Source organism: Zalophus californianus, chromosome 9 (genome assembly GCF_009762305.2).
Source record: "Zalophus californianus isolate mZalCal1 chromosome 9, mZalCal1.pri.v2, whole genome shotgun sequence".
Taxonomy (NCBI): Eukaryota; Metazoa; Chordata; class Mammalia; order Carnivora; family Otariidae; genus Zalophus; species Zalophus californianus.
Window position 1 is genome coordinate 102,979,467 of NC_045603.1, and position 24,296 is coordinate 103,003,762.

General features: G+C 38.4%; 1 protein-coding gene across 19 annotated transcripts in view; it reads left to right on the forward strand.

Moving 5' to 3' along the window:
• WNK1 (WNK lysine deficient protein kinase 1) overlaps window positions 1-24,296 on the forward strand; it is a 151,413-nt gene that overhangs the window by 119,929 nt on the left and 7,188 nt on the right. For 3 of the 19 annotated variants that reach the window (XM_027593599.2, XM_027593603.2, XM_027593607.2), the window contains 18 exons: window positions 1,949-2,098; window positions 3,298-3,756; window positions 4,697-4,975; window positions 5,670-5,758; window positions 5,861-6,023; window positions 6,435-6,551; window positions 6,882-7,055; window positions 7,264-7,321; window positions 7,457-7,579; window positions 8,125-9,575; window positions 10,760-10,843; window positions 13,089-13,172; window positions 14,491-14,551; window positions 16,946-17,019; window positions 18,330-19,006; window positions 19,884-20,086; window positions 21,445-21,639; window positions 22,552-22,644. In XM_027593599.2, the coding sequence (XP_027449400.2) occupies window positions 1,949-2,098; window positions 3,298-3,756; window positions 4,697-4,975; window positions 5,670-5,758; window positions 5,861-6,023; window positions 6,435-6,551; window positions 6,882-7,055; window positions 7,264-7,321; window positions 7,457-7,579; window positions 8,125-9,575; window positions 10,760-10,843; window positions 13,089-13,172; window positions 14,491-14,551; window positions 16,946-17,019; window positions 18,330-19,006; window positions 19,884-20,086; window positions 21,445-21,639; window positions 22,552-22,644 (4,534 nt within the window). The remainder of the gene's footprint in view (window positions 1-1,948; window positions 2,099-3,297; window positions 3,757-4,696; window positions 4,976-5,669; window positions 5,759-5,860; window positions 6,024-6,434; window positions 6,552-6,881; window positions 7,056-7,263; window positions 7,322-7,456; window positions 7,580-8,124; window positions 9,576-10,759; window positions 10,844-13,088; window positions 13,173-14,490; window positions 14,552-16,945; window positions 17,020-18,329; window positions 19,007-19,883; window positions 20,087-21,444; window positions 21,640-22,551; window positions 22,645-24,296) is intronic. The other 16 variants (XM_027593602.2, XM_027593604.2, XM_027593600.2 and 13 more) reach the window with 13 other exon arrangements.

Below are 24,296 nucleotides of genomic sequence, written 5' to 3' on the forward strand. Positions count from 1 at the left end.
GAAAATTATTTTATATTCAGAGTTGCCTTATATTTGGATATATATGATATATCTTAGTTGCTGAAGATAAATGTTACGTAATTTGGTAGCCATTTGCTCCTGATTTAAGTTAAAATAAGAATACGTTGTCAGAAAAAAATTAAAGAATAAAACAAACATATGACTGCTGTCACCATCGTGTTTCAGCATTTTGGGGGGTGATTTTAATTGATACAATAAGAACAAAGTAAGAAATATCAGGGGAGCAAAAATCTTATTTGCACATTATCATCTAACAAAATCTAGGATGTTCTTGAAGGTGGCCAGATTCATAATATACATATAAAACAAATAAAAATAAGTCCTGGGGATGCAATGTATAGCATAGTGACTATAGTTGCTATAGTAGTGTATATTTGAAAGTTACTAAGAGAGTAGATCTTAAACATTCTCATTGCAAGAAAAAAATTGTAACTGTGTGGTGATAGATGTTAACTAGGTTAACTAGGTGATCATTTCACAATATATGTATATATTGAATCATTATATGTCAATTAAATTTATTTTTATATAAATAAATAGCTTATCTTTTTACCAGCAGTAGCCAATTAGTTGTATAGACCAGGATATATGTAAAAGGCTACTGGTTGCAGCATTATTTTAAGTAACAAAAGAAAAAAATTAACCAAAATGTTCATTTTTAGGATATTGATGCCATTGATAAATGAAAATAGCATGTTAGAGAACAACAGTATTTATAGAATGGGCATACTTTTGTTTCAGAAAACAAAAATGTCATTATGTGTAAATGACCACTTACAGGGTGCCTGGGTGGCTTAGTCGGTTACGCGTCTGCCCAACTCAGGTCATGATCCCAAAATCCTGGGATCGCCCCATGTTGGGCTCCTAGCTCAGCGGAGAGCCTGCTTCTCCCTCTCCTTCTGCCTCCCACTCCCCCTGCTTGTGCATGTGCACTCTTCTCCTCTGTCAAAAAAATCTTTTTTTAAAAATGATCACTTACATGTAGAGAAAAATCCATAAAGGTGATGACCAAACCACTAATAGTTTGCTTCTGGAGATATGGGGCTAGGGTATTTCGTTTAACTTGATAATCTGTCTGATAGGTTAGGTAAATTTTTTATTACAAACAGCTGTTGTTTTTGTATTAATAACAATTTTAAATTACTTGTAGGTGTAAGAGAGTCTTGAAAGTCAGCTATGAAGTTCAGATTTTTGCTGGGCTAGTGAGAGCCATTAATTTATTACAAAATTTACAATTATGTGCCATGCGTTAAGTTTAAGTGTATTATACTAGAATGCCTAGCACATGGTTGATTCCTAAATGTCACTTACTCCCTTTGTCCTACTTTGAGTGATAGTGTTATTTTCAAAGAAGGAAATACCTTTTGGCAGTAAAATGAGCAGTCTCTAAGGTACTACAGTTGGTAAAGCTGAATTTCCACATTCAGTGCTTTTCTCAGTATTCTCAATAGCTGTAATCAGAGTTATTCAAATTAGCTACACAGTTGATAAAATACAGTAAGAAAGATTAAAGTAGGAGATTGGATTTGTTTAACATAGGACCAGAGTGTGAGAGGTGATACCAAGAAATAGGGTGAAAAAAATGGGGAACGGGGGTTCGAGGAGAGAGGATCTCTTTGGATATGTTATCTAAAGGTCTTTGTGAATGACCTGCTATTGAGGCAAGAGGGATGATAGGTGAAGAACCAACGGTGACTCAAATTATGAAACATTGGTTAATTGCTCTTGGTTGTACCATCACAAACAAAGAATACCAGAGGAAAAAGAGAAATAAATATAACGGGGAATTGATGAATTTGGGTTTATGCATGTCTTGATTACTAATATTGTCATTTACAGATACAGAAGACCTTAGGCAAACATATTTCCTTTGACCCATGCCATTAATGACTTGAAATAAAACTGAATAATTCTATTTTATTTTCAGCAGCAGGGAGTACAGCAGACAGCCCCTCCTCAACAGACAGTGCAGTATTCACTTCCACAGACATCAGCCTCCGGTGAGGCCACTACTGCACAACCAGTCAGTCAGTCTCAAGCTCCACAGGTCTTGCCTCAAGTATCAGCTGGAAAACAGGTAAACTCTCAATTTCTAAATAGATGCTAAAAACGAATCCCCATATAACTTTTTTCATGGATAGGTTTCTATCTTCTCTAATGGTGAAATACCAAATTTGGTTATATTCACCCCAGAAATGAATTGACAGTTGTTCCTTTTGTTGCACATGCATTGGTTAATATAAATAGGTACGTACTGACAGCATTCACAATCCAAAAATGTTTAACTTTTAGGTTTATTAGTCTAAAGTCCGTTTGACAGGTATGTGAACTGGTGGTTTAAATAACAGTGCTTTGGTAACTGAACCTGAACATTTTCTAGAACTGCATCAACTATATCTAACATTCTAGGTTTACAGCTATGCTGTATTTTTCGTGTAGACTTATGCATTGTTTCCTCCTCCATTGCCCACTGACAGTAAGTCATAAAAACCCCTTATATGGAATGGTGTTTGTTATAAGTTGTCCTTCTAATCACTTGGAAAGTGCCCTTTGAAGGTATATTCTATTGAATGACCTTTTTTTAACTTTAACATTGGGACTTGTCCTTGTATTTTGGCACAGTGTATTGTTTCTGTCATATTTCAGACAGATACTGTAATTGTAAAATGCACCATTATTTTATGTAGCCAAGTACTGACACACCATTAATTGCAAGATAATATCTCAGTTTCACAAATGTTAAAATGACCAGGTGGTAGAGAGGGATGATTGCATCCTAGAATCAGTGAAATACAATACTTTCATACCTACTTTCATGGCCAGTGTTAGGCTTCAGAATTGTAGAAGCAACATGGATTGGAATCTAATTCCAGGGAGAAGGAATTCATTTGAATTCCAGTAACTATTATAATAGCAGTCATAGATTTAGTGACAACAAACATGCCAAAGGATTAGGGTATGTGAACTATATCTAAATAAATCTGTAAAAAACAAAAAAAAACCCTTTGCCTATGGAAGTGTCCTCTTTTTATTGTTAAATGATGAAGTATGAGCAAAATTTTCTACAACAGATTTGAAACAGCCAGTCTGTCAGCCTCTTTGTCTCCTATTATCCTTTCCCTTTTCTTGTGTGGCAAATTAACTTACACTAATGTATGCAGGGTTTTGGGGGTTTTTTTTTTTCCTTCTTTTTGGCTAATACATAAATCTTGCTTTTGGCAGCCTTGCTTTTTTTTTTTTAAAGTCTGTCTGTTTTGTTTTTCTTTACCTTCCCAGCTTCCAGTTTCTCAGCCAGTACCAACTATCCAAGGCGAACCTCAGATCCCAGTTGCGACACAACCCTCAGTTGTTCCAGTCCACTCTGGTGCTCATTTCCTCCCTATGGGACAGCCACTCTCTACTTCCTTACTCCCTCAGTACCCTGTCTCTCAGATTCCCATATCAACTCCTCATGTGTCTGCGGCTCAGACAGGTTTCTCATCCCTTCCCATTACGATGGCAGCTGGCATTAATCAGCCTCTGCTCACCTTGGCTTCATCTGCTACAGCAGCTGGGATCCCAGGGGGACCAACTGTGGTTCCTAGTCAGCTTCCAACCCTTCTGCAGCCTGTGACTCAGCTGCCAAGTCAGGTTCACCCACAACTTCTGCAACCAGCAGTTCAGTCCATGGGAATACCAGCTAACCTTGGACAAGCTGCTGAGGTTCCACTTCCCTCTGGAGATGTTCTATACCAGGTATTGTGTTGGCTAGCAAAAAGGAGGGCGCCAGAGGGTTTGGTTCTAATAGTAGACCATCAAGGACTTGAAACCTAACAGTTGAATATCAGAATAACTAGCAATAACAAAGGTGTAGCTGATATTAACTAGAGAAGCTAATAGAGTAAAATTCAGAGAAAAGATAGGGAAATGATGTTTGATGATTCATTTCCATTTCTCTCAAGACAGTTCTTAGAGAAAGATGGTTCTGTTCTCTCTATTTGATGTAAGCTGACTGAATGGTAGCTATGGCTAATAATATATCAGGGTACTCTTTTTTATAGGTAGAGTAAATACAGTAGCCAACGTGGTACCAATAAAAAGCTTCAGATTATCCTGTTATATGACTAGAATAACTGATACCTTGAAGAGTTTTTGCATTCTCCCACTTAAGATTACCTAGAAAGTTGATATTTTTCTAAAAAGAATTATGTTTGGGGACGCCTGGGTGGCTCAGTCATTAAGCGTCTGCCTTTGGCTCAGGTCATGCCCCACATCAGGCTCCCCGCTCCCTCTGCCCCTCCCCCTGCTTGTGTTCCCTCTCTCACTGTGTCTCTCTCTGTCAAATAAATAAATAAAATCTTTAAGAAAAAAAAAAAAAACTATGTTTGTTCCTCCTGTTTAATCTCCAGGAGGAGAAAACCCAGCAATTTATAGTTGTAGAGTACTGTCCCCTAAATTGAAACCAGTCTACCATTCCAAGAATCATGTTTAAATCTTCTTTAAATTATTAGAGATTGGGCTACTACTATTCTTTGCTGTGTGCTTTCTTTTTTTGTTGGGGTTTTGGGGTTTTTTTTTTTTTTTTTGGTGTTTTGTTTGTTTGGTTTGTTTGTTGGGTTTTTTTATGCATGTCTTACTGTTTTGCTAATTTGATGACCCAACCTGCACTAACTCACCTTCCTCATTTCTGTCACAGGGCTTTCCACCTCGACTGCCACCACAATACCCAGGAGATTCAAATATTGCTCCCTCTTCCAGCGTGGCTTCTATTTGCATCCCTTCTACAGTCCTATCCCCTCCCATGCCGACAGAAGCACTGGCTACACCGGGTTACTTTCCTACAGTGGTGCAGCCTTTTGTGGAATCAAACCTTTTGGTTTCTGTGGGCAGTATAGGAGGACAGGTTCAAGTGTCCCAGCCAGCAGTGAGTTTAGCACAAGCCCCCACTACATCCTCCCAGCAAGCAGCTCTGGAGGTAAATGGAATAACTGCATGTTTATATATAAAACATATATACACATGGGATAATTTGACTAAGAAAAAACATAGGTTCCCCTGTTTTAGAACTCAGTTGGACTATTTTCAAACTAACTTCTAAATGACTTTTTCTTCCAGCAGAATGAAATGCCAATGTGGGGGCCTTGTTGCCACTGGCTGTTCTGTTGGGAAGTGAGTGTGCCTTGGAGAAGATTAACCCTATTAGCACTTCACTTCTCTAGCTAGTACTTTAGCCATTATTCTTGTCCTTTCACAAAGTCTTGCCATTGGCAGTCATAAAAGTATTTTATCCTGCTGTGCTCCCAGTAATCATTTTTGCCCTACTAGGAGAAAGATCTGAATCATCTTTGCACTTTGCTCTGCCTGCCCTGTTGCACACTTCTAGGAAGATGCTGGCTGCATGCAAGTTGTACTTTCTCACTACCTAGCAGCTATGTCGGCTAATGTCACACCATGCAGTCTGTACCAGAGACTTAGTTTTAGAAACTTCCTTTGGAATTTTAAGACCACTGTCTCTAGATGCTGAATACTGAGAATTACTAGTAAATTTAGTGCTTCTAGGACTTAGACGGGGGGATAAGGAAAAAAAAAAAAGAGTAGCTTATTGGAGGTAATGAATAATAAATAAAATGTATTACTGCCAAGATTTGCATTATTCTTTCTCTTTACAGAGTACTCAGGGAGTCTCTCAAGTTGCCCCTCCAGAGCCAGTTCCAGTGGCACAGGCACAGCCTACCACTTTGGTCTCTTCTATAGATAGGTATGTAAAAGTAAAATTCTCCTTCCTTGCCTGGGAGGTAGGATGATCTAAAACTTCAAAATATTAAACCTTTAAACACTTAACTTTTTTTTTTTTTCAAAGTGCACATTCAGATGTTGCTTCAGGAATGAGTGATGGCAATGAGAATGTCCCATCGTCCAGTGGAAGGCATGAAGGAAGAACTGCAAAACGGCATTATCGAAAATCTGTAAGAAGTCGCTCTCGTCATGAAAAGACTTCGCGTCCAAAATTAAGAATTTTGAATGTAAGTTTTACTAATTTCTGGGTTTCATATTGTTACTTAATATCATTTAAATATTTCTAAGTTTCAGGTGTATTGATGGAAGTTTGAAATTTTCTAATCACCCAATAATATTGGTAAATTCCATATTTTTATAGTAAGGCATTATTTACCTTTTAGAAAAAGAGTTTTAATTTGTAGAACAGAGACTTTACATTCCTTCCAGACCCTTCAGTGGAAGATGAGGAAGTAGCACAAGGGCTGGTATTTTCTTAATGTTTTCTTGTACCAGTTTAAGAGGTAAAGTACCAACAAGTCTTTAAGTGGTAACATCAGGCTTAAGTTCAAGTGATAATCTGCATTCTTTTCTCACATTCAGTAACAGCATTGAATATGGCTTCTGCAATATTAAGTACCTTTTCTTTTTCTTTTTAGGTTTCAAATAAAGGAGACCGGGTAGTAGAATGTCAGTTAGAGACTCATAATCGGAAAATGGTTACATTCAAATTCGATTTAGATGGTGACAATCCTGAGGAGATAGCAACAATTATGGTATGTCTGCATTTGAAGCTCCAGATTTTGCTTTAGTACTTTTTCAGTATCCACTGCCCTAAGAAAATGTGCAGTATTTTGTAATCTCTTTTGACAGTTATGTATTTATTTCAACGTGAATATAATTAGCACACCAAACATGTGATTTAGAGATATTTTTGTCTAGGACATGTCTAACTCTAGGTATTGAAGAACTAACTTACATAGCAAGTAAATAATGATACAGGTGGTATGCAGATAGGACAAAAGTCATGAATAAGTGGCAACTGGAATGACATAAAACATGAGTAACACTGTACTAATCAGACTGACATCACATTTCTTCTGCAGGTGAACAATGACTTTATTCTAGCAATGGAGAGAGAGTCATTTGTGGATCAAGTACGAGAAATTATTGAAAAAGCTGATGAAATGCTCAGTGAGGATGTCAGTGTGGAACCAGAGGGTGACCAGGGATTGGAGAGTCTGCAGGGAAAGGATGACTATGGCTTTGCAGGTTCTCAAGTAAGTTCACCATTCCCATAGAGAAGCTTTGTTTATTTAAAATAATGCTGTGGTGTTAAATCTGCCATGCACAATGGTCAGTGATACTACATTATATCTATGACTAAGATTATCAAACATTTATGTTCTCTCTGCATGTGGCCATTTGCTTTGCCCAATCTTTAAGATTGTGTTTGAGAATGAATTTGATCACTTTTGTTTGTTGTAGAAATTGGAAGGAGAGTTCAAACAACCAATTCCTGCATCTTCCATGCCACAGCAAATAGGTGAATTTCTTTTCTTCCCATGTTTGCTTTTACCTTTGACCTAAGAAGTTGTATGTATACTAATAATGAAATCTTGAAACCTCATGTTGGTGACAATATATAAATAATGTAATTAAGTGGTTTCTTTTTAACCAGGCATTCCTACCAGTTCTTTAACTCAAGTTGTTCATTCTGCTGGAAGACGGTTTATAGTGAGTCCTGTGCCAGAAAGTCGATTACGAGAATCAAAAGTTTTCACTAGTGAAATATCAGATACAGGTAAGGAATTGCTTCTACCACAAACTTCTATTAATCCTACAGTATCTCTGCTACCTTGGAAGGTTGGTTATCAAGCAGTAGTTCAAATGATGACATAGACAATAAAGAAGAGTAGAAAGTTAAGATTATAAACAATAGACAAACATATGGGGGAGGAAAATAGATGATGAATAGAGAGGATTAAAAGACAAGAGCCAGAGAGGAGAATGTACTAGATGCAGCCTGTGTAATAGATACTGTGTCCATACAGTAGTATGTGTTTGTTTCTCCATTTAGGATTATTGTAGATGCTTTGTGGTGACTTGTTTTTCCTTTTTTCCTCTTTATTAAATTTTTTTGCCCCTAGAAATAGATCTTCATACAAGCTAACTTACTTTGATCAAACTGCTCTTTTACTTTGCTGTTTTAGAGCCTGTCATTTCCTTAGAAGTTTTAAACCTTGTTGGTATGTGGCAATGTTGGTAATCGCAATATAGATTGTTAGGACAGTTTTGAATCCACCCTTTTAAAATGGACGGTTCTGAATTTTGTGTTTTCCTTTGCAGTTGCTGCCTCTACTTCTCACGGCGCTGGAATGAACTTGTCTCACTCTGCTTCATCCCTTAGCCTACAGCAGGCATTTTCTGAACTTAGACATGCCCAAATGACAGAAGGGCCCAACACGGCACCTCCCAACTTCAGTCATACAGGACCAACATTTCCAGTAGTCCCTCCTTCCATGAGTAGCATTGTTGGAGTCCCAACCACAGCAGCAGCCACACCTTCAGTATCAGTCCCGGCAACTAGCAGCCCTCTTACTGACATTTCCACATCAGTAATTCAGTCTGAGATTCCAGTGCCCACTGAAACAGGGATTGGTGGAGTTGCCACCTGCACAGGTGTGATGCCCTCAAGTGGTCTCCCTGTCCCACCTGTATCTGAATCACCAATATTTCCCACTGTGGTTTCGAGCATCACAGTACCTACAGTTGTCTCGATATCAGCAACATCCCAGCCAGTTCAGGCTCCCACATCTGGGAGTGCTGTTTCTAGCATAGGCACTTTGCCCTCTATACCAGTTGCAACAACTTTAGCCCCTGCAGTGGGCAGTGCCACTGCCCCGGGTGCTAAGCCCCCACCTGTACTGTCGCAGCAGGTGGCAGGCAGTACTGCCAGCGCAGCCACGTTAGCCTCTGTTCCTGTCACCACTCCGTTCCCAAGCTTAGCTTCACAGCCGTCTCTTCAGCTTAGCAGTAGCACCTCTGCTCCGACTCTAGCTGAAACAGTGGTGGTTAGTGCACACTCACTAGATAAAACATCTCATAGTAGTACAACTGGATTGGCTTTGTCCCTCTCTGCATCATCGTCTTCCTCCCCTGGAGCAGGATTATCTAGTTCCATTTCTCAGCCTGGTGGGATACATCCTTTGATCACCCCATCAGCTATAGCTTCTACTCCTGCCCTTCCTCAAGCAGTAGGACCTACTTCTACACCTTTATTACCCCAAGTACCTAGTGTCCTACCCTTGGTACAGCCTGTTGCCAGTGTGCCTGCCGTGCAGCAGACACTAATTCATAGTCAGCCTCAGCCAGCTTTACTTCCCAACCAGCCCCACACTCACTGCCCTGAAATAGATGCCGACTCACAGCCCAAAGCTCCTGGAATTGATGACATAAAGACTCTAGAGGAAAAGCTGCGGTCTCTCTTTAGTGAACACAGCTCATCTGGAGCCCAACATGCATCTGTCTCACTGGAGACTTCACTGGTAGTAGAGACCACTGTCACACCAGGCATCCCAACCACTGCTGTTGCACCAAGCAAGCTCATGACTTCCACTACAAGTACATGCTTACCACCAACCAGTTTGCCATTGGGTACAACTGGTTTGTCAGTTATGCCAGTGGTCCCACCTGGGCAGGTTTCTACCCCAGTCAGCTATGTGTCAGCCCCAGTCAGTGTGACACCAGGAGTGAAAGCTGGAACTGCTCCATCGAAGCCACCTTTAACTAAAGCTCCAGTAAGATTCTTGTTTTGAAATAATTTGATAAATATGATCATTCTTCCCCCTACACCCATAAGTGCATTTTTTCAACTCAACCTTGCAAATTAGAAATGTAGTTATAAAGACAGCCTGGCCTGTATTAGACATTCAGTATTTATTAAATAAATTGAAAATGATTTTAGGATATATGTACATTGAACACAAGATACTTTTTTTTTTTTTGAAATATGGTAGGATTTGGGGATTAATTATACTGCCTGGTTTTCTAAGGATGTATAATAGGTACAATACAGACATTTCTTAAAAAAAAAAAAAAAAAATACAGACATTTCTTCCTAACTGGTACCAGCTAAAGAAATCTGTCTCTCAAAAAGAAGCTGAATGCTTCTGCTAGCAATTATACATAGTGATAGCAGTTCACAGCCTTTGTTTCAGTGAGAATGGAGCAGAAGCAAATTTTCTGCTTTGCTTAGATTCCACAGATACACAATTTGGGGTTTATAAAAAATTGGAAGTTGGCGATGAATTTCATACAGAGGAAAAAATCTAATCCTAGGAATAAAATAACTAAAATATGTTTTCTTATTCTGCTGTGGTGGATTTCCTCTCATTCTGCCATCTTCAGTCTCCCTGATCTGCTCCAAATAACAAGATTGTGTTTTTTCTACTATATTCTGTGCTTCACTCATCTTTCTGCTTTGCCACTGACTGTAAAATTCTTTTTATAGTAGGGTAATAATAGAGGCTGTGTACAAATTGTTTACTAGTAATAGTATCCTGATGACTTTTGTTATCAGACTTGACCTTTGGTTATTTCTGAACTGTATTGTTTTCTCAGAAAAGTGTTTGTTTTAGGAAAAGCATGATGATACTATGCCAAAACAGTGGCTCAAGAATACTGGACTATGCCTTTCAATGTCCTTAAAGCCTTTGATTCTCTTTTCCCTAGGGAATAACCTTTTACTAAATTTTACTATTCATTTTATTGGTATGCAGTAGTAACCCCTACAACACCATCATGGTTATATTGTCCTTTATTTAAGATAGATACCAGAATATAAGCTAGGTGACAAGCATGTCTTAACTATAGATATATTTTACTCTTACGTTTCTACATTGGAATTAATTGATTTGCTCTCCAGTATGCAGTCTTTACTCTTAGTGTCTCATGGACTTGAATTTCCCTTCATTGTCTGTAGGTGCTGCCAGTGGGTACTGAACTTCCAGCTGGTACTCCACCCAGCGAGCAGCTGCCACCTTTTCCAGGACCTTCACTAACTCAGGTGCCCTGCCCCAAGACTTGGCAGATTTCTTTTTGTACCCCTACTTTTCTTTCACAAAGCTTATTTAAATTCTCCATTGCATGATCTTGGCTTCTGGCTCCTCTTTGGTTTTGACTTAGTAACAACTTTCTTTTAAAAGAGTATAGGTAATTATCCAGGCCCTATTTAAAGTAAGAAGCTTCATAGTTCTTTTGTTTATAATATTGCTTCAAGTCATCTAGAAAACATTTGATATTAATACTTTTTCATATTTTATGAAGGAAGAAAATGGCAAGGTTTACATTTTACCAGACAAATATAATTCTTCTCATTCACAGTTTTGTGGAGTGAAATTGCATCTAAGGACTGAGATTAGGTTCTAGACTACTCTGGAAATAAAAACTTACAAGTAATCAAAATTAACTTTGAAAGTCCCTTAAGAAAAGATACCACACTGATAACTGATAATGCCCCTTTTCTGTGAGTTCAACCAGTTTTTTCTTGAATGTTTGACATTTCTTTCATTGACAACCTAATAAAGTAATTGGCTTATGTATAGGTGGATATAAGGGTCATGCTTCATGAAAAATACATACTATATTTTTCAGTACAAAACCCACACAGCTCAATTAACATGAGATTACTCATACAGGAACTGAGACCAGTGACATGAATATTAATTTCCTATCTCATACTCAGTTCTGATCATTGGGTAGAACTGCCTGCAATATTTAAATTATCATTTCCCTTTCCCACCCTACTCCACCACCCCACACATTTAGTTGAATTCCCATAAGGAAAGTACGTACTATGAATTCATTGTAACGCTGAAAAAGCTTCTGCCCTGAGACAGAGTAGTAAACATTGAAACTAAATCAGTGATTTATTTTAAAATTGTATCTAAGGAAAACATGATAAATTTCTAACTTGAGAAGTCTGACTTTATCCCTCCTTATGTAATCCTAGATGTACAGTAGAACAAACTTAAAGAACTTGCCAGAATAAAGTAGTAACTCCAAAGAGAACTCAAACCATCAGCCACTAAATTTTGGAAAAAATACATTGTGAAATTCTGTAAATTAGGGGTTTTACACCTATTTTCTCATTAAAAACATACATTGAGACTCCTGAGGGGGCTCAAATGTGACACAAAAGAGCAAATAAGATGGGGAGGGGGTGGTGAGGGTAAGTGGATAATGCCTGCATATAGGGGGAGGAAGATAAAGCTGCAGAAGAATAGAGTGATAGAAGCCAAGATAGATGTGGAATTACAGTCTGTGTCAAAGGTAAAAAGTTCACGGCCTTGGGGTGGATGGTAGTAAGACGTGGTTAACAGGATGGAATGTCCAAACCTCCAGTTCCTTCTTGCTGCAATCTATAGGGTGTAAGAAGTATAGATTATTAAGACTTAAAGAAATACAGGGTGCCTAGGTGGCTCAGTCGTTAAACGTCTGCCTTCAGCTCAGGTCATGGCCCCAGGGTCCTGGGATCGAGCCCCACATCGGGCTCCCTGCTCAGCGGGGAGTCTGCTTCTCCCTCTCCCACTCCCCTGGCTTGTGTTCCCTCTCTCACGGTGTCTCTCTGTCAAATAAATAAATTAAATTAAATTAAAAGACTTAAATATCCCTTGATAGTGACAGGATATATTAATGCCATTCATAAAGACGTTCTCAGAAAGATGTACCAAACTGAAAGGAAAATAGGGGAACATGTGATAGAATTAATCTATTGATAGATCTTGATACATTTATCAGAATTTTTTTTTTAAGATTTATTTGAGAGAGGGAGACAGAGAGAGTGACAGAAATAGCAAGAGAGAACACAAACAGGGAGGAGAGGGAGAAGCAGACTGCCTGCTAAGCAGGGAGCTGACATGGGGCTCCATCCCTGGACCCTGGGATCATGACCTGAGCCAAAGGCAGATGCCTAACTGACTGAGCCACCCAGGCATCCCTATCAGAATGTTTTTAAAGAGAGGACAAATAGAAACTTTTCTTACCAGTTTAAGTAACATCAAACATAGAAGGTAAGAAGACTTCAAAACTATAAAAACATAAATGTAACTGAATTTCTCTTAGGCTTGGGAAACTGACATAAATCATTTAAGCAATATAAGTTAAATTACCATATTGAGTTTTCTATTCAGTGACTAGATAATATGTTGTGTCAGTCTAAAGCATCAAACAGTATTTGTATATAGATTGGCTATATATAGTGGCTCTGACTGTGCCAAAGACCTGTATTTATTGTGCTTGTTTTCATTCAGTCCCAGCAGCCTCTGGAAGATCTTGATGCTCAATTGAGAAGAACACTTAGTCCAGAGACTATTACGCTGACACCCACAGTTGGTGTAAGTTTTGAAAATCTTGACGACATCTTTGCATAATCCTAATATATTATATTTCTAGAGCATACTGTAACCTATTAATACCATTAACCACTTACAGAGTTAAAAGTATTAAAAAAAAAAGTATTAATTCAGAGTCTTTGCTTGTTCCAGCAAACAGAAATGAGGCAGATGAATGTAAGATTAACAACTGACCCAGTGGTGTGATTGTGGAAAAGATTTTATTTATTTGAAAGATACTTTTCTTGTCTTACCTCTGGCTAGAATTATACCATAGATCAATCCTATGGATTTTGCATTTATGCTTTGGAGGAGCTGTACTTTTTCTTTTTTCTATCTTTTTTTTTTTTTTTTTAAGATTTCATTTATTTGACAGAGATACAGTGAGAGAGGGAACACAAGCAGGGGGAGTGGGAGAGGGAGAAGCAGGCTCCCCGCTGAGCAGGGAGCCCGATGCAGCGTTCAATCCCAGGACCCTGGGATCATGACCCGAGCCGAAGGCAGATGCTTTTAACAATTGAGCCACCCAGGCACCCTGGAAGCTGTACTTTAAGTTAAAAGTTTTAACTTCTTCCTTTTAAGCTTGTGACACAATGTTCTGATTAAAACTGTTTTTCTTTGGGGGCGCCTGGGTGGCTCAGTCGTTAAGGGCCCGCCTTTAGTTCAGGTCATGATCCCAGGGTCCTGGGATCGAGCCCCGCATCGGGCTCCCTGCTCAGCGGGGAGCCTGCTTCTCCCTCTGCCTGCCGCTCCCCCTGCTTGTGTTCCCTCTCTCGCTGTGTCTCTCTCTCTGTCAAATAAATAAATAAAATCTTAAATATATATATATTTTTTTCTATGAATATCCAAGTTAAACACTAAGTATCCCATGAGAAAAAAGAAAACAATATAGAAACAACTCTGAATTTCTTCCTTTTAAAAATCTTTTTTTAGGGGCGCCTGGGTGGCTCACATGGTTAAGCGTCTGCCTTCGGCTCAGGTCATGATCCCAGGGTCCTGGGATCGAGCCCCGCGTCAAGTTCCCTGTTTGGTGGGGAGCCTCCTTCTCCCTCTCCCTCTACTGTTCCCCCTGCTTGTGCTCTCTTGCTCTCTCCATCAAATAAATAAATAAAATCTTTAATTAAAAAAAAAATCTTTTTTTTACATGAGACTTCTTTTTAGGCTGAAAAGAAAAAAAAGAAAACTCCCTTGGACTTAAGTGTTTCTTCACATATACTATATTTCTTTTGCCCTTTATAAAGACCAGAGGAAAGGCAGCATGGCAAAAGTTTAAAGAGTGACTGAAGCTAAAGATTTTATGTTATCTGTGTATGTTTTGCAGCCTGTGTCCGTGGTGGCTCCAACAGCAGTTACAGAAGCAGGAGCACAGCCTCAGAAGGACGGTGAGAAGCATCCTTCTTCTTATGTTTCCATTTCCAGTCCTCTCTATAATCAATCATAGGGATTACTATTTCAAAGACTTTCTTAAGAATGTAGGTGGTTTTGAGATAGTTTTAAAAAACATTTTTATATTATTTCGTAACTGAGGAGCATCAATATCTAGACCATGTCATACTAGCAAATTAATGAATCTTTTATATTGTTTTTGTTTGTTTGTTTTCAAGGGGGGCATGCAAAGGGTAATGATAGTTTCTTGGAATAAGACCCTTTGTTATTAGCTGGGCCAGATCCTTGCTAAGAGAGATAGGAAATTGAGGCAGGCATACTTAAAAAAGTTAATTTACCTTAACCTCTTGGCTTTGTGACACTAGGTAGAGATAGAGATAATCTTAAATAACGTGGATGGTAGAAATACAAATGTAAAATTTAATCAGTTTAAGCATTTTTATCTATTTCTGGAGTCTTTAGAATTGGCATGTTCATATGTATATTCTCTTTAGGCATATTTCCAGCTTAATTTTGTAAAAATAACCCATACCAACAATTTAAAATTTTCATGAGCATGCACTAGGTCATAAGCTCATATCAGTGACTTCTTTTCTAAAGTTTTATTGTGAATCTCTTTTCGTGACATCGCCAGTCCCCCAGAAACTAGGAAATTTAAAGCTTTTATTTTCTGTCACCTTTTCCCTTGGAACCATTTATATTCAAAAGTGGAAATAATTCAGTGGGAGCTGTACTTATTCAGTGTAATTTTGTAGAGCACTTGCTTAATATTTTTCCTTTTTATATAGTTTATTCATTCTCCTCACTATCACCTACATAGATATATTTCCCTGTGTAACTGTTAGTAAGATTTACCTGGAATGCTCAGCTTTCTTTCTTCCTTAAATTCTAAATTTCACTTCAAACGTCTCTAAATTATTTTCAAGACAATTATATTCTGAATTAGCTCTCTCATTTTAAAAGAAGTGACTTGAAATCATCAGTGGAACAGACCAAAAAAGTCTAGAAACGGACAAACTGTAAGAGAATGTAGAATATGAAAAAGGTGGGCTTTCAACCAAAATAAATTCCAAATGGATCAAAGATAGAAAATGATACTGTAAAACAGTACTGTAACAAAACAAAGAAGGAATCTTTTTCTTTTTCTTCTCCTTTTTCTTTTTTTTAACTGTCTAGAGCAGGGTCAACAAACTTTCTATAAAAGGCTAAGTATATGTTTCAGGCTTTGTTGGCTATATAGTCTCTGTCGCAATTACTCGAATCTCCTATTGTAGCCCAAAAGCAGCATAGACGATACATGAATGAATGAGTTTTGCTCTGTAGTCTAACAATATTTATTTACAGAAACAAGCTATGGGCTGAATTTGGTCCATGATCATAATTTGCTGATCCCTGATGCAGAGAATGGTATTATTACTACATTTAATACTCAGCCCAGAAGCAGTAATAGATTCAAAATTTTCTGCATGGAAAAAATGCCATCAGGTCCAAAGATAATAAAAAACTGGGTTGGGGGGGTGTATTCATATCACAAAAAAGACTAGTAAGTGATAGTATTTCTTACCTCTCACTGGTAAATTCAGAAGTTTAATAGCCACTAGTGACTTGATACAACCTCTTTGGAGATCAATTTAGTAATGTCTATCAAAGTTTTAAATGGGTAAGATTCAGCATGTCCGTTTTTAGGTATTTATTCCACAGATCTATAAGAAAGTATTTGTTAGAGCACTTTTGTAATAGCAAGTTCTGAAAACTTAAATGTCCATCAGCAGAAGTCTGCTTAAAATATGGTACATTTGCATACATACAGTAGGCAGACAAACCTAAAACACTATGCAGCCATTTAAAAGAATGAGACAACGATGTGGAATTCTGTCCAAGATATATTGTTAAAATATCAAAATCAGTGTTGTATAAAACACAACTTACTAGTTGTGTAAAATAAAATGCTGGCATATATCTACATTATGTCCAGGAAAAAAACCTCAAACGGTTGTCCCTAGAGAGGAGTACCTAGGTGACTTTAAAGTTGCTCAAAACTACGTATCAGTGATTCTGACACCTGTACTTGTTCTAGGATTTTGCCTAAGTATTGCCTAAACCAATTGGTCATAGTGATTTTCATTTAAAAATGGGTCTTTAGTATTCTAGGTAAAATCTCATCCTTTCTCTTCGTTTACTTATATCTATCTTTGAGTTAAAGAATGAGTAATTGAATTCTTATGCCTGTTAACCATAGTTTTTGTAGTATCTCTTCTGTTGTCCTTGCCTCAGTTTTCCTCACCTGATACATAGTTTTATTTTGCTGTATTTCTAGCCAAAGAGAAAAGAAGCTAACTAAAAAGAGATACTAATTTAAGTTCTTTTTCTCCTCCATGTACTTGTTTCAGTTTCTCATATCGTAGAAGGTGTTGTCCTAGCAACTAGTTCAGGAACTGGTGTTTTCAAGATGGGACGATTTCAGGTAAGACAACCACTTTTCCTTGCCTTGATTTCCTCTTTGGGTGAATAGGTATATAATAAAATTATTACTTAACTTTGGGACATAATTGCCAATTTAATGATATATCTCTTTTGTATAGCTCTTTATCATTTTCCCCTCTTAAAAATAATACATGCAAAAAAAAAAAAATACATGCTGGGGTCCTTGCCTGGCTCAGTTGGAAGAGCGTGTGCCTCAGTCTCGGGGTCATGAGTTCGAGCCCCATGTTTGGGGAAGAGATTACTAAAAATAAGTAAATAAGTAAACTTTAAAAAATAATAATATATGCCAATTAAAGAAAACATAGAATACTTAGTATAGTAGAGAAACAGGAAATTATCTCCCCATCCCCCCACCTCCCTTCCCCAGCCAGGATTACTTTTTAGGGTGTGTGTTTCCTTCCATTCCTTTTTCTGTGCACATGTGTGTATCTGCAGTTGACCCTGCTTCTTCTCTGAATGATATTTTGTGGCTTTTCCCTCCATCTTTTGTTAGTCATCAGGTTGTTTCTGATTTTTCCAACATAGTAAAGTAACAGGAAACATTTTTGTATATAAAAACACTTTCCATGGTTAGGATAATTTTTCAGGATTAATTTCTGAAGTGAAAGTACTGACTGAGCATCAGGCGACACCATATCATTATATTTTCCCAGCTGGTCCAACTAGTGAAATTTTTTTTTTTTTTAATTGCTTTCACAACTGCTTTCCAGTTATTCTCAGGATAGCACTGGGAGTTGGGGATAGTAGTGGATCCTCCTTATAGTCCCATTTGGTGTGTTGATTCTTGAAGCTTAGTTGGCATTTGTAGTTTTCATATTCACAGGCAACTTTCAAGATTCTATTCCCTGTTGTTGTTTATATTTCCACAAAGATGTAAATCTAAGTCCTGTGTATAACATGAGATATGGAAGTAAATCATTTAGTGAGCTGAGCCAGCCACTGAGAAACTGTATATCTAATCTGTACATCTCAGTACAGATTTGTTGTTTTCTATAATGCTATTCCATTTATTTTCACAGTGAAGATGGAGGGACTTATGTAAAGACATACTTTCCATACGTAAAGACTTATGTAAAGACATCCCAGCCTATTCACTGGAAAATAAAGTAATTTACTTTTTTAAGCTTTTATTTTTTTAGGTAATCTCTACACCCAGTGTGGGGCTTGAACTCAGAACCCCGAGATCAGGAGTCACATGCTCTACTGACTAAGCCAGCTAGATACCCCTCAATTTTTTTTAAGGGCCATTTTAAAAAATTGAGTATTGGAGACTTTGTTTTTTCATCTCAGTTTGGTCTCTATCAGGTTTCAGTTGCAATGGATGATGTCCAAAAAGAGGGTAAAAATAAGTCAGAAGATACAAAGTCTGTTCATTTTGAATCCAGTACTTCAGAGTCCTCAGTGCTGTCAAGTAGTAGTCCAGAAAGTACCCTGGTGAAGACAGAGCCTAATGGGATAACCATCCATGACATCTCATCAGATATGCCAGATAGTGCCCGCAAAACTCCTGCATCAGAAGCAAAGTCAGAAACTGGGCAGCCTACCAAGGTAGGACGTTTTCAGGTGACAACTACAGCAGACAAAGTAAGTCGTTTCTCTGTATCAAGAACTGAAGACAAGATCACTGAGGCAAAGAAAGAGGGACCAACAGCATCTCCCCCTTTTATGGATTTGGAACAAGGTGTTCTCCCTGCTATGATACCAAAGAAAGAAAAGCCTGAACTGTCAGAGCCTTCACATCTGAATGGGCCATCTTCTGACTTGGAGGCCGCCTTCCTTAGCAGGGATGTGGATGATGGTTCAGGTAGTCCACATTCCCCACATCAGCTGAGCTCGAAGAGCCTGCCTATCCAGAATCTAAGTCAAAGCCTTAGTAATTCATTCAACTCCTCTTACATGAGTAGTGACAATGAGTCAGATATTGAAGATGAAGATTTAAAATTAGAGCTGCGAAGACTACGAGAAAAGTAAGTATATTTTCTTCTGTAAAAGAATAATGGCAGGGCGCCTGGGTGGCTCAGTTGGTTAAGCGACTGCCTTCGGCTCAGGTCATGATCCCAGGGTCCTGGGATCGAGTCCCATATCAGGCTCCCTGCTCAGCAGGGAGTCTGCTTCTCCCTCTGACCCTCTTCCCTCTCATGCTCTCTATCTCTCATTCTCTCTCTCTCAAATAAATAAATAAAATCTTAAAAAAAAAAAAAAAATAATGGCAGAACTGTGTTAAGACCTAGCTCCTGGTGCCTAGATTAGTTTTCTCTTCACTACAATATGCTTGTATCTCATTGCTTTTAAAGAGAGGGTGATATGCAAAAGCTAGTTATCTGAATGTAGTCATTTGGTCTCTTATATTTATAAGGACCCATAGCATTTCTACTTCTAGAACTTCTTTACCTTTTGTTATTGTTGTTTTTGTTAATAGCACTTTTTATCATTATTAACCTAATCTAATTTATTTACTAGTCTACCAAATGGATCCAGTAATGGCACTGGGATGTAGATTATGTTGGCAGGTTTAATAGGTCATATTTGATAAACTGGATCAAAGTAGCAATTCAGTACTCCTGTGTATAGCCTCCAAAGTCAGGAAACCTTTTCTCCTAACACATTGTCAACTTATTTGTTGTTGTTTAGGAACTTGTTGGAATTTGGCTTGGGTAATGGAGGCCAACAATATGAGATGACAAACTAGAATTTCAAGGCAGTAGAAATTAGGTTAAGTATATTGGGGGGTGGAATTCATGAGTAAGTAATTACTTGAATGGGGGTTAAAGAATATGTTATTAAATCTTATGTGAACAAAAGTGGTTATAATGTTTTTGAATTATGTTTGGTTATCTTTCATAGGCATCTTAAAGAAATTCAAGACTTGCAGAGTCGCCAGAAGCATGAAATTGAATCTTTGTATACCAAACTGGGAAAGGTTCCCCCCGCTGTCATTATTCCCCCAGCTGCCCCCCTTTCAGGGAGAAGAAGGCGACCCACTAAAAGCAAAGGCAGCAAATCGAGTCGCAGCAGTTCCTTGGGGAATAAAAGCCCCCAGCTTTCAGGTAAAAAGCCATGGACCAGGTCAGCCTTGGCTGTCCCAGCTTTTGTTTCTGTCTCCAACTCTTTATGTAACCTATTAAATATTTGTTGTTTTTGTTAAATTTCAGAGGAGTTTGACTTTCCTAATATTCTTGCTTCCTTGACTTTTACACTCCCCCTGTTTATAGTATCTCTTTTTGTTGCGTCTGTGAAAGTAGACTGGATGAGTACAGTGGCTCATTCCATTGTGATCCATATTACTGTCTACTGGTAGCCATTTATGGTTGTCCTTAAAGATAAACAATTTAGCATTACCTGGTTACTCATATAACTCACATTTCACCAAAATCACAGGCATATGAAAGAAAATACACTGTTCTTTGTTTAGTAAAGTTTAGGTAGATTTTTCCTTTCAATGAATGAATTACTCATAATTGCGGTTAGGATGAATGTAAATTTCATATATGTCTTAGGTGGTAATTTTCTTGATTAAAGTTACTTCATTTATGTATATTGAAGTAAAGAACTTGCTAGTGGTTGTAATAAAAAAAAAAGTTAAGTCATAATATCTTGTAACTATCTTGTAACAAAACTACAGTTTGTCTACCCTTCAGTGAAATTATGATGTTAACAGATAATTAGTTGAAAAGTGAAAAAGCCTGAAATAAGTTTGTACCTCTCTTTGCTCTCCAGGTCTAATATAAATATGTTGGAAAGCAGTTGTAAACTTCTTAGCAGCTTTGCATTTTCCTGGAAGCTTTCAGAAACCCAAACCTCTTCTCTAGCACATTAGAACCAATTCAGGAGTGGCAATGTGATTATAAGGGATATCAGCTAATTTAGATTCTGATCCCAACTTTGACATACTTTTTGAGTGACCTTCTATTCCACCAATTAGTAGGGAACAGACACGTTTGTCAATTTCAAGACAGACGACTAGGAAATAAAAGCCATCTGCCACAAATAATTTTAAATATGCGTTACTCTGTAGTCACTTGTGTCGGTTTTGACAACACTTCTGTATTTGATCTGACACATGCTTGGAAAAAAGACTAAGCAGAGACTGCCCCCCACCAAACCTGTTGATGTCGTGCTCCAACTCAGTGTTTTATAATAATGTTTAGGAAAGCGATCATGGAATTCTCTCATACCCACTGAATGTTCTGCTCAGCTGAGAGTTATGAACCTTCTAGGTCATCTAAAGCTACCTATAGCCCTAGTGCCTGTCGATTCTCTTGTCATTCCTCACTTCCCCTCCCGTGAGAGAGGCCTTTGTTCTTTCATCAGTTATAGCTTCTGACTTAGTGGGACACATTGGAGGAATGAGAATAGTGCCTATTAAGGGCAACGGCATTCCTCATGCCGTTTTATCTTTTGGCAGGTAACCTGTCTGGTCAGAGTGCCGCTTCAGTTTTGCACCCCCAGCAGACCCTCCACCCTCCTGGCAGCATCCCAGAGACTGGGCAGAATCAGCTATTACAGCCCCTTAAGCCATCTCCCTCCAGTGACAACCTCTATTCAGCCTTTACCAGTGATGGTGCCATTTCAGTACCAAGCCTTTCTGCTCCAGGTCAAGGTAAGCAATCAAAGCAACCATCATCTTCTAAAAACTGTAATATCTGTGGCAGAAGCCTGAAGACTAACTGTTGTTAAGGTCAGTTGGAAAACCAGCTGACCAGAACATAGCCTGTCTGTTGTACCCTTACAGATCTTGAGCTGGCAGGGGAGGTTGGGTAATGATTAGATTAGGTGAACTCATTGCTCTTATCAGATGAAATCGCTTTTTTCAAAGGATTACAGCAAAAAGTTGCATTTATGACTTATGGGAGGACTTTAACCAAATTAATGACTCATTTGGGATTTGGAACATACACTTTAATACTAGACTGAGATTTCCTGAACCAAAATCAAAGGAGTTTTAGCAGTTTCTGAACGCTAATACATTTTCTTAGCCAGTGCAGACTTTTTAAACTTTTAAGTATGGGAGCAGCATACTAAGATAAATAGCCCTACAACTCCATTATTTATCTGTATCTGCTTCCTAAATACAGTTTTATTTACTAATGATCATTCGAAACTTTCCTGTTGAGGGGGGAGCTGCTAGCAATAGTAGAACGACATTTGGAAGGATTTAGGTATCTGGGTGAAAAAGAGTAGGAGAAGATATAGGTAACTCGCTTAGGGGCTTTTGCCACAATATCACAGAAATCAAAGATTAGATCATCTCTTCACAAGGTGAATGTACTTGCTTGCTAGGAGTGCAGACTAGCTGGCATTATTCCCAATGGGAGGAGCTTCAGCATATGACAGAGGGAGGGAATTGAGACCTGATATTTCCTGTCCTAGATATCTGGCCTTTCCCTGGAAGCTTGTTCTTCTGTGTGCCATCTTAGCGCATTTCACCACTCCAGCCTCGAGTTTCTAACATCTTGTAGTTGTGTTCTGTCTCTTCTCTCTCTGTTCTTCCCTGTTTTCCCCCCTCTCACAGGCTGTGCGAAGTTTAACTGTGCATCTGAGCAGGTGACATTCAAACCTGGTGGCAGGAGGACCCGATTTCTGAGTACGCCCTGCTTGGCTCTTTGTGTGTAACACCTTTACTCCTTCCTCGTCCTTGTTTTTCTGCTGCTTGGATCTGATGTTTCATGCAGTCCATTTTCATTTGTCTCTTTGTATATCATCTCCTCAGTGGCTTGGCTGAATTACACTACCCTCAGAAGTTTGGGTCTCTATGTTAATTATGATAAAAGATATAGAGATAATAATAGGTTTCTATAAGCTTAAAAAAAAACTTTCTGGTAGAAGTGCTTCTTCATAGATCCGTGACAGAGTAGAAAAGGTGGTAATTCTGTAGAGACTGCTGGGTCATTTAGAATAAATGAAGACTGAAGTCCATAGTCACATCTGCCCCTTGCTCTGGCATTAGAAGTGACAGAGAGCATCTTGACCACTGATATACTTAGATCCTGGCAGTATTACACCCTATTTTTTTATTCTTTTTCCGAGTAGGTTGAAATCTTTTTTCCTTCTCAATTAAGCCTAACCATCTCTCAGTTGAAATGGTGCTAGAATCTCTTCATTGGATCCTTTCACTCCCCCACCCCCACCCTCTAACTCCATAAAATCGGTAGTTCAAAAAGGGTTTCCATATAGTTACTCTGATTAAGCATTTATTCTTTTAAGGACCAAAGCCCAGCACCTGCCAATGAAAATGGTCTTTTTAACATGATTGCTAGGATTTCCTAGCTCTCTTCTTAAAAGCAAGGTACAATAGCAAATCACCCAACTTTCTCAGCCTGTCCTCCCCAAAGGTAAAATGAAGATGATGCCTGTTTCCTAGGGCTGTTGCACAAATCAAATGAGATCATGTGCACAGACGTGGGCAGCACTTGGGAAGCACACGTCATTTCCTTCTAAATCAGCCTGGCACATTAGTAGGTAGTCAGTAAATGTATACTGAAATAAAAATTTAAAAAGCAAAAACAAGGCTCAGGTAGAAAACCTTTGTTACAGTTTGGTTAAAGATCTTCTCTGTTGAGGCCTCAAACTTCTGATGTGGTTATTGAAGTGCTTTTTAAATGCATGTGCAAAAAGGTCATCACTGTTTCTGAGTGTGGTCCAGAGGTCCTTGGGCCTCACGTATCACCAGTCCCGGACTACTGAACAAAAGACGTGGAAGGTGTTATCCAATTTGGTAGCTTTCCAAAGTATGTATGGTTTTTGGGTACTCAGATCGATAACTTTTCTGGTTAGACCAGGCTGGACCAGGCATGTTAGCACCTTGACACTTTTAAATAAGCATTTAATTTCTGTGTCCAGCTGGTAAGATGAAAAGACATTTAATAGTAAGAGGCAAGTGTTGTAAAGTAGGGGATGTAACATGTCAGGCCTATATTATTACAGCCTGAGATGTGTAAGAGGGAAGAAAGAGAACCAAGGCTTTTTTGGGAAGCATAATGTGAGAGATACACTTCAGATTAATTAATTAATTAAATTCTCACACACTCTTAAAGGTAGGTGGTGGCACACTTGTAACATCAAATGAAAGTGGTTAGAAATATTAAATCTTATCACTTCCTTTTGGGTCTAAAAAGAAAGGCCCTACATCTGTTGAAGGCACTTGAGTATATATCATATAAGCCTTGGTGAACAAATTGCAAGAGGCAGATTTAAAGCAAATATGGAAGGGAAAACAGGTACTTAACAGACGTGGGGTCTTTCTAGTTTTGGATGCAT